The sequence below is a fragment of the Electrophorus electricus genome, chromosome 7, assembly GCF_013358815.1.
Source record: "Electrophorus electricus isolate fEleEle1 chromosome 7, fEleEle1.pri, whole genome shotgun sequence".
Taxonomy (NCBI): domain Eukaryota; kingdom Metazoa; phylum Chordata; class Actinopteri; order Gymnotiformes; family Gymnotidae; genus Electrophorus; species Electrophorus electricus.
The window spans coordinates 5,086,670-5,097,705 of NC_049541.1; the positions used below are offsets into that span (position 1 = coordinate 5,086,670).

Genomic DNA, 11,036 nt, shown 5'->3' on the forward strand with positions numbered 1-11,036 from the left:
TAACTGATGAACCATGTGTTCTGTTTGGAATGTGCGTAAAGTAGCATTATGTCTGCTTACAGCTCTCAACTCTCAGCTGACAAAACACCTCCTAGAAATGTTATTTCCTGAATTACAACAGGAAACCGCTGAAAACCCGACCTTATAAGTTCAGAAAACCAGTGCCTGAAGCACTCAGATTGGACATGTCACTTTTCCCTCCAGCCTTAAATTTTAGCATCATAACAAAGACTGATATAAATGAAGACTAATAGAAAGAATATGAGTGTAAACATTTCCCCCAAATTCCTCAAGCCCAGCCAAGTTAAATGCAAGACACCGGAATTCTAGTCAGATATAAATAAAAGGTAAAATGATTTTTTTATTTTATATTGGAAAAGAAAGGCTGCTGGAATGATCACAGCTAAACATAAAACAAACATTTCTCCCCCCAAACACCTACACAACTGAGAAAGAAGTTATAAACATCATAAGTTCCCTAACTCAAACCATAAAAATAGATACAGCAATTCAAATGGGCACTTATCCCCTAGAGCTTTGTGCATAGTCTCCTAAGTCTAGAACTGATGTTTAGAAATACAGGATTAATCTTCTAGTTCACAAACAACAAGCTACTAATGTAACACAGAAAGACATGTAACATAGCAAAGTTTCACAACGGCCATGCACAGACAACCAAGTCTACACTCTGTTTTGGTCACTCATAGTAGTGCCAGAGGAGGAAAGGGAGATCTTGAACCACATGAGCACAGCCATTTTGTACATGTAAAATTACCTAGTCATGTATATCCATTAATGGCCCCGCAGGGGAGGGAGGGAGAGAGACAGCGAGAGAAAAATGAAGGAAGTGATGTCATCAGACATCACAAGACTAAGCTGCCACAGTGCCTGTGTTGTGCTAAGCACAGAAATGACTGTGTTCCTGTCATGTACTGTGTCCATAGGAGTGTGTAGTGTGTTTTTGACCCTTTAAAGGTCCAGTGAGAGATTTCTTCTCCGCCACTAGAGAGTTGAAGATCTGTTTGTATGTGTTATTAGTGGAGACTTATTTTGACTTTTTTTGTTATCTTCATTAATTTGCTTCCTGCCTTGATACTGACCTTGCTTTTCCCTAGTATCTCTTGCTGCTGTTGTACAGCTTTATACAGTGTTGTTTTGGTTTTGTGTATTGATGGTAGGGAGTAGCTGCTATTTGCTGTGGGTTTGGGGCTTTGTTACTATTTTTTGTTGGGGAATTAGTGTAGTCCTGTGTGTTTATTCTTTTTCTCTGTGAAAACCTATTCAGTGTGTTTTTATTTTATTGTGGGTTTATATTGAAAATGTGGATATGTGAATCCCACATGCAAATGCCAATTGGGATTAAATAACAATGAAAGCATCTGACTATACCCTTGGTAAAGATACAAGAAATACAGTACCAAGTGTCAGTGAGTCAACAGAAGACCATGTAGCAGGAAAGATGCTTGCATTAGATATAGATATTCATGTTTATATTTTATGAAGGTGTAAAAAAAAAAAAAAACAAACTAACATTCCATTACACTAAACCAATATTTCACTTTCAATTCTCCATCTAACCCTTGGTTTATTATGCAGCAATAGCTTGGCAAATCACTACATGTAGAGGTGAGAATAATTTAGTTAACCTTACTTGTAAAATGCCATCTTTTTAAAAACTGTTATAAAAGCAAAATAGTGGCAATCCAAGATTAAATAATAAAAATACCAAAACATAGCATTCATCCCTGACCATTGGTGAATGTGACTTGATTAAGTAAAACCAAGCCTTTAAAATGTGAAAATCTAGATTACAGAGAATTTACTCTACAAATCATTTTAAAAATGGCTATATACTAAATGAATATACAAAACTCCAATAATTTACTTTAAGAATTTAATATACAGAAATCCATGTTTTGTATATGTCAAATGTTTGAATCCTGGCTGAAATTCTATAATAGAGACAAATATATTAAATAAAAAAATAAATTAAGAAATCCATTTCTGCATGAAATTATATTACACACACACAATGAAAAAGACAATACTCTGGCCTAGACATGGACCATAATTAGAAAAAAAAAGAAAAAAAGAAAAAGCAATTTTGTGTCCCAAAGTAACAGCTATGTTTATCCCCAGTACTCCACAATCAAGGTGAAAAGAACTATACATAACACTCACTGTAAAGCTTTACGCAAATGTCTTGAAGGAGCATGGGATGCTTAGGCTGCTTGATTGCAGTTGGTGACAATATAAAAGTTTTAGTTTCTCATAAGTGATGGGGCTCCCTCTGCAGCTTTATTGACCTTTCACTACCCCATAAATGGTTCCAGGCTTAGAATGATCCACAGTACTGTAGATGGTTGATGGGAAGTTGTCAGATCTCTAGGTAATCATAAAGAAACATAAAAGCATTATTAACATTCAGAATATCAGATTCTCTGAGCTAATGTGATAAGTGATAATAAAAATGGAGCTTTGACACAATTCCTTTCAGGAAACAAAGCATGGACAAAGCAAGATTCATATCATTAACATGGAACAAATTTTATATGAACATAAATTTTTTTTTTAAAGAAATTTTGCATCAGAAATTTCTTACCGTATCTGCAAATGTGTAATAAGTGCTGGGCAGTCTTTTGTCCACATGAGTTTCTTGTTGCTAAATATATTCAATAAAAAAAGTGGTAGGAACAAAATAATAAATTATTACTATCACACTATAATAATAATATGAACCATATAGTTCATGACACATGCCAGATGTACAATACTCTGCACAAGGCATAACACATTTTAATCACCACTGATGCTGCAGTTATACAATTGGGCTACAGCAAATGCAATAGGCTGGAAAGACATTCACACAGTAAGGAACAACACTCAACCAATTACTGATCATTTATTTGCTCATCAGGCTATTGATCTCATGTGTTTCCTATTATCTATGTAAGATGGGCTCAAACCCAGGTCAGCTAGATGATGACACCAGCAGCCTACTAGGTGAGCAACCACGTTCTAACAATGGTGGGCCCGTGTGCAGAACAGTTAGATCTTGGATCAGGTAAAACAAAAGGAAGAAACTAAACACCATGCCGCGTGTGGAAAAAGGGAGAACAAAGGAGGCCACGGGAAGAAATGGCAACCCCGATGCACTGGGGAAAACCAAACTAAAACTTCCCAAACAAAACCAGAAAACGGGAAAGGACTTGATTGGCTAAGGGAAGCCTCGGGAGAGAGACAGACTCAAGAGGGAAGGGGACATGTAAAAACACAAACACCCTCGCAGACAAGAAGTGAGCTGTGGCACAAGAACCTCAATACCTGAAGCTACCAGCTAAGCACTTGTCTTAAAACTTTGGCCCAGCACTGAATGACTGGCTCACAGGGCTTATATAAGGTCTAGCCAGCTGTTGGGTGTTAAGCCTGATTAGTGGTGTGCCTGACTCGAGGCCTTGGCCTGGCACCAACCCTTACAATCCATGCCTATATATAATGATCTCTTTCCTCTTATCTTTGCTGAACAGATTATTCTGATTGCCTGTATGAACATCAAATTTCAGGTTGTACCTTTTTAAGGTTTGTGCTAAAAGACTTGACTAATTAGCCTGCAAACATGATTCAAAATGGCCCAGTAATCATTTCAGAATATAAAATGTGCTTGTCTGTGTACTATTTTGCACTAATAAAAAGCCATATGCTCACATTTCTCTCATGATACAGAGGATTTGGCATAGCGTGAGTAGATCCTTCACTGTGTGGAAGTTGCACTCCTACAACACTGTACAAACCTGAAGGTCCAGATATCTCCAACCTCATGCCATTCCTTGGTCTTTCATTTTCATTCTGCAGACATGATTTAGTCAGACTATCATAGACCATGTTGTGGGTTTCATGAAGCCTTATACAAAAGTGATAAATGCTTTCTTTAAAAAATGATGTAAAGTTTACATTGCAGTAGTAGACAGTATTTATTGGCTTTAAGTACTTCAGGAATAATACTGCAAGTTTAAATATTACCTCAACCTCTGCATACACAGTGTCACACAGTGGGGAATCTATGCCATCTAGAATATCAAATGGAAAATGAACACGTCATTCAACCAGGCAAGATGAGCTGTAGAACACAATCCTTGATTTTAAATGCTATTTTGTTCAAATAATTTACAGCCACATTACGCATCAGATACCATTACTATAATAACATCAACAGACATTTTAAAGGGAAGGGCAATTTGTTGAGATGCTCGCCATAAAGACAAGTTAACATGTACATTATTGGTATCACCCTATGGGTCCTGTGAAAGCTTTGCTTGAAAATATATTTTTTAAGCCAAGCTGTGTTTGATGCTATTTGCACTTAGTGTACTTAGTGCAAATAGACAATTTGCAGGTTTATACATTGCTGAATGCAAGTTTGGATTGAGCTTTATGATCATTATTACAAAGTGCTTGCTTACTCCACAGACTCAAGAAATGTGGGAAACAGCCTTTTACTTGGATGGTACAAATATTTGGAACTCATTACTCTGTAATATTTGTTATATAGCTTCTATTACCAGTTTTAAAACCAGCTCAAAATCATCTTTCAACCCTTAGCAGAACACTTAATACAATTATGCATATCAATTACAAGTTGCATGATTACTTTTTTTTTACATCATAATTGTAGTTTATTTGTACTATTTCATAAATACAGTTGTTAAAATTCTATTCTATTACAATTCTAATCAACCAAATATTCTGAAATTCTTTTTGTAGAGAAACAAATTTCACTATTTTAAGAGACTTATAATACCAAATCTGATTTCTCAATATAATAAACATTATTTATTAGTAAATTAGTCAGTATTTGAAATTTACTCTTGTAAATACACTCCTGTAAATACAGAAATGGTGTTTAAAATCTGTGTCTAATATTATTTAACCAAATCATCTCTTCAAGCAATCAATCTTGCATTATTTGCTTCATTATGCAGAATGGGTTTCTCCATGAGATTGTGTATTGGAAAAAACTGAAGGTGATACCTGTTTTCTTCCTCCTAAGTTGTATGACACAACCAATAACAGTCAGAAGGAGGATAAGTGCCACACAGCTCAGTGCTATTACAATATAGAGCAGTTGGTTGGTAGGCCCTAATAGAGAATAAAATGTGTATGTTGGAGTGGAAAAATGTATGTGTACAATAAGATTAAAGAATTGGATGCATGTCTGTGTGTGTTTGGGTTTGTAGACATTTATCTGTACCTATAGAAAAACAGATTTCTTTAATCTCTTTAATTGCACTTTTTTTCCAGCTGACTGGGTTGCTGTGGTTACAGATTATAGTGCTTCCACTGACATACATGGATAGGATGATGCCTCCTGGTGATTCTATTTTCTTCTCCTCACAGACATCATTAGAGCAGTTAGAGCGGATTGTGAGGTTGTGACCACTACAAGTGAGAGTCACATTACAGGAGTCACTGCTTAGCTGGTGAGGGACAGGAGTAAGGATTGGACTCTCCACTGGATCTGGGGAAGACACACACAACCATGATTGTACTGCTGGATCACATACACTGAAAGCTCATCACCAACAAAACACACAGTTACAGAGATCATATAACTGCTGTCCTGTCATTTTAAGGTTTGAATTTTGTTCATTATTGCAACATCCTCTTGTAAATATGATTTTAAATGTAAGCACATTAAAACACATATGCAGAAAAATATACATTATTAATTGACAAAAATACTGTTGATTCAGGAATGCATTTTTTCCACTGATTAATATACTGAAAGACTTACTTAATACAGAGAGTTTGTACTGAACAATAGAGTTTTCCCCTTCTTCATCAATTGATCTTGCTATATAGACTCCACTGTCATTCTTCTGTAGGCTTTTCAGCGTCAGACTGTAGGTGTCCTTATCAAGCGTCACCCTACCGTTATAAGCACGGCCTGGTTCTACCTTATTCAATTTTTGATCATATGTCAATACAAAATATCTTCCATGCATCCATTTCAGGGTTTTGAATGGTTTTATACTGCCTTTTATGTGCAGCTGAACAGAACTGCCAACCTCCTTAAACTCATGATTGGACACTGTAGAGAAAGAGGAAATATAATCCATTTATGTTCTGAAGACTTGTAAAAAAAAAATTACATTTTTTTTTAATTTACGTAAGTGAATTGTTATATACATTTTGTAAAAAATGCTTTTTAAAAATTTTTTCCATCTTCGGTAACCCTCATAAAATTTCAAAATGTTATTTTGCCTTCTGTTTTTAACAACAGAAACCTTTTAATTACATAGCTCTTTTCCCAAGCTCAAGGTTGCTTTACGGATCAAATCAAGAATCATATATAGATGAAAAAAAACAAAAATCAGAAAAGACATCATAAAAATAGCGAAATACTAAACACAGAAGATAAAACAACAACTGTAAAAGGAACACTAGACAGCAACAGAATTAGATGGACATAACAAAGAGCAGAAGATGATTGAGGGAGGGAGTTTAAAGTTGAGGTGCTGCAACATCTGCAAGACTCTGAACTCTTGCACTGCTGCCTACAATGCAGCAATCATCAGCGGGAACATGGACGAGTACAAGTCTGCTGGATACGGAGTGTGCAGGGTGATGAGAGAGGCAAAGCATGAATATTGTTTTTAGTGAATAATTTGATTGCTAATAATTTTGGATATCATGGAAAGAAAGAGGCTTATTTTAGCTGAAGTTTATGTGGAGTTGTTTGGGTGTAGTTATGAGCTGGAAGCTGAGAGACAATTCAGCGGCTTCCAGCATGGACTAGCTATGATTTTTTTGCATCGCAAATCACTGGATATTTCCATACACTGCTGGAAAAATTCATAATCCTGCTACAAATTGCAAGTATAAATGAGAAAGCATACTATTTCTTTACAGTATTACAGCATTTACAGAATAACAGTATTTTCCCCAGCATAACCTTTTAGCCTAATATCAATGAAGCTAATATTTTTATCCCTTAACCATGAAGCTATAATGAAGCTAATATTGTATTTAGTAAGTTGTTAAACATGGTTGTAATGTTTAGCAAAAAAGTATTGCACACTGATGACTTTGTGTGCATTTGGAGAGGTTTTTGAGCACCTTGGAGATGTCTGACACCTAGTGGAAAATACTGTGTACCTCCTGATTAATTTCATGTATATACTCAAAATTGTTCATTTTACTGGACAAGACCATGGTGAATCAGGAAATGAAGCACATGACTGAAAATGAATCTCCATCATCCAAATACATATTATAAACCCCCAAAATAAAATACAAGTACACATCATTCACATACAAGAACAAATCATTCAAAAATGTGTTTAAAACTGGAGGTGCACTTAGCAGTTAATTGAGGTAGAACAAATTTTCTTGCAATTAGGTTTTTGTGGATGTGAGATACAATACTGTGGAAGGAAGATGTGGATTTTTGGCGCTGTGCTTTGGCTGTTTGTGGTTGCAGTCAGTATGGAACATGCACAGGCATTTTTAGTTGCACTTTCACATGAATCATCTTTTCAAGCAGTGTTTTTTTTTTTTGTTTGTTTGTTTTTTTTTTGTTTGTTTTTTTTTTGCAGACTGCTAGGTTCCGGTAGAGTAAAAATAAATGTAGACCCACATCACCTCAAAGCAAAAGGTTTCCATTCTCTGTCACTGCAATAGATGTCAATATTGTCCATGAGTTTTATTTAAAAAAACAAACAAACTACAAAAAAAAAAACAATTGCTAAAATCATACTAAGCATTTTAGGAACTATATCAATTTATACAGTTTGAAAATAATTTATATTTATTTATATTTATTAGTATATGAATATGTAAGACTGTTATGCTTTTCCTTATAGTATAGTTTAAAATCTGAGCTCATAGGTCTCCCAGGTAGTGCAGTTTTTGCTATACCATTGAGAGCTTGCTAGTTTAAATATAGAGTATGCTATTGCCTTAGCTCTTGAACCTTCACTCTACTATATTGATAGCTATCATGTAATAGTACAAGGTATTCCTCAGTTAATGAGTCCTGGTGAAAAAATGTGTCAGATGAATTTTCATTTATTTTCCAGCAGAATCATATTTTATAATGCAAAAATTTAAGAAAAGTATCAAAATAAAACCATTTTATGGCACTACTGAGTAATTTCATTATGTGATTAGATTATAATTCCATTTTAGCAAACATCCCCATAATGACAAAATGCCAGTCAAATGTTTATGGTATAACTTGAAAACAGGTTTGCCATTTATCTATGGTTTAAACCTGTCTCTTATTCTATATTTAATTAGCTATATATTGTGTGTTTAGTGCAAGCATTCTAGCACCAGAGACAAACATCAATAAATACTGAATAATTTTACCAAAATGGCACTTATGAGTACTGGACAAATGATTTCAGATCACAAGTCTGTGAAACAAGCAATTACCCTAAATTGCAAGAACAGCTACTGCTATAAAAGTACCTAGGTGACCGCATAACCTATAATCTGTTATTGATCAAAGTAAAGGCTAAAAGCCAAACTTTTGACTTGGCCTTACCAGGAACCATGTTCATTCCAGCACTGCCATTCCTACCTCTTCCCACCAGCATCTCCGATCTGGTTCGCCAGAGTACTAGTTACACACCTGATGATTATTTTCTCTCTTACTACCTTCCTGTTTAAGCCCTCCTCCCTCACACACTCTTTGCGAAGTATTGCCATTCTCATGTTGCATACCGAGGCTCCCATGTACGTGTTTGTCTGCCTGGTTTCTGAATCCTACCTGTGCTACAGACCTCATCTACTGCCTGACCTATGAGTCCTACCTGCCCCCGAATACTAGATAAAACCTCTTGCATTGGATACTCTCCCTTGTGTGTGTGTGTGCCTTCATTACACCAGTCTCTTTATCTCAGTATTAGAAAACATATTTGGGACAGAAGTAAAAACAAACAACCCTTACTCACATTTGTCCTGCATACTTTGGAATTCTGGAATACACTTTAGATTATTTTCTGCAAGAAATAACTGACAAAATGCCCTTTGTTTATGAAGACGCTTTAAAGGAACAGATTGACAATCCAATTTACACAAAATTTCAGTCACCCCAAACTTTATTTGTTTTACTAAGTCATTCCTTAAGGCAAAAGATGACTCATTTAGGAATACAACTATTTTGTTAAAATATAAAACATGAAAAGCATATCAAATCATATGTACACATAATATATAGATATGTGACAGGCATGTTCCTGATGTACATACATGGTTGTACTACAGTCATAGTATGGTACGACGCACTGAACCATTTTGATACAAAGTCAAGTTCAGTAATCATTTCATATCAAACAGTTTATCAATTATGTGGAAAGATCTATTCAGCAGGATGGCGTTGCATACTCTTAACATGACCTGTAATTCTGTATGACACAGTGGTTTATCCTATTCATAATATAAGGACAGAAGCTCAGCTAGTCACACATCACTATTTATATCATAAGACGTATACATAGACAGATGTCGTTTAAAGGACTATACCTGTTATTGAGGCCAAACTGCAGAGAATGAAAATCAGCTTTGCTACAATCGCCATTGCACTGGGTGTGAGCAAATTTCCTTTCTTGAGGTTTATAAACTTCTGTCAGTTTGGCTCTGAATAACAATGGGGTGCCTCCCCAAAGTGCCTCATTTCCATATTTAAAATGTTTACATTTCAAGATTCATGTAATGTAATGCACAGTAAAAATAATGAAATACCAAATTTAATGTCATGTTTAAGTCTTTACAAGCATGATAAAAATATCATGAATGTACAGTACAGATGAAATTTGAGAGTACAATGACATTTTAAGTTAGATGGTGGTGATGATCTTTAATACTTTGTTTTCCAGAAACACTATTTCAGCTATGGATCTGCCTGCATATATGAGTCCAATTTTTATACAAACTGACCTTGTTCATGTAACAAGTCAGAAACAGGCAGGCGTTTGCAGATGCGATAAGACTTTGGCTTTCCAATCCAAAATGTAGTCAGAACACAGGCAGGTATCAAAACCAGCAAAGCAAGAACACCAGGAGAAGTACAATGTACAGATCCAAAAACTGTAGTGAAGAGAGGACAGGGCCAAAACACTATAAGTAACAGGCATCAGAACAAATGCTCAATGTGCAAGGCAATGAACCATGGCAGTACTTTGAATAGACTGCATCATTTAGAAGGCACATAAATACACTGAGTAGAATTGAAAACAGGTGGTAATAATACAAATCTGGGGATGATGATCGAGGCATTGTAGCCTTTTTTTTGTTTGCTATGTATTTCTGGATTCTCTGTTTTGGCTCATTGACTAACGACTCTGACTGTGGATTTGCCCTTAATAATCTCACATATCTCAGCATATGCATCCGCATCGTGATCGCTCCACATTACACACAGGTTAATACACCATGGCAAGACTGAGCACAGCAACAAGACACAATGTAGTTATGTTACATCAGCAAGGTCTCTCCCAGGCAAAGATTTCAAAGCAAATTGGGGTTTCAAGATGTGCTGTACGAGCTCTTTGAAGAAGCATAAAGAAATGAGCAACATTAAGGACCGTAGACGCAGTGGTTGACCAAGGAAACTTATATCACTTACCTTTGAAATCAGAAGATCTCCAGCAGTGCCATTAGCTCAGAACTGGCAGAAATCAATGGGAACCAAGGTACAACCATCTACTGTTTAAAGAAGTCTGGCCAGAAGTGGTCTTCATAGAAGAATTGCAGCTAAAAATCCATACCTTTGACATGGAAAGAAGGTCAAGCTGAGGGCAGTGGTAGCTCAGTGGTTAAGGTGATTGACTTGTAATTGAATAGTTGCCAGTTCATGGCCAAATTGCCACTGTTGGGGCCCCTGAGCAAGACCCTTAATCCTCAAGCTGTATTCTTACATAATTATAAGCTGCTTTGGATAGAAGTGTCAGCTAAATGCTATAACAGATGTCAGCTTTTTTGCTGATGGGCTGGAGAGCAGTACAATAATGAGCATCTGCAGGCAACAGTGA

General features: G+C 35.9%; 1 protein-coding gene across 1 annotated transcript; it reads right to left on the reverse strand.

Annotated features, from left to right (window-relative positions):
• Positions 1–1,880: 1,880 nt before the first annotated feature.
• On the reverse strand, positions 1,881–10,141 carry LOC118241678 (SLAM family member 9-like). Its single transcript, XM_035528000.1, has 8 exons — positions 9,529–10,141; positions 5,792–6,088; positions 5,249–5,515; positions 5,029–5,136; positions 4,021–4,067; positions 3,792–3,846; positions 2,603–2,662; positions 1,881–2,385 (listed from the first exon to the last, which is right to left on the reverse strand). Exons 1-8 carry the CDS (start codon positions 9,581–9,583, stop codon positions 2,378–2,380), a joined length of 897 nt encoding a protein of 298 aa, XP_035383893.1. The 5' UTR covers positions 9,584–10,141; the 3' UTR covers positions 1,881–2,377.
• Between the last annotated feature and the right edge of the window lie 895 nt (positions 10,142–11,036).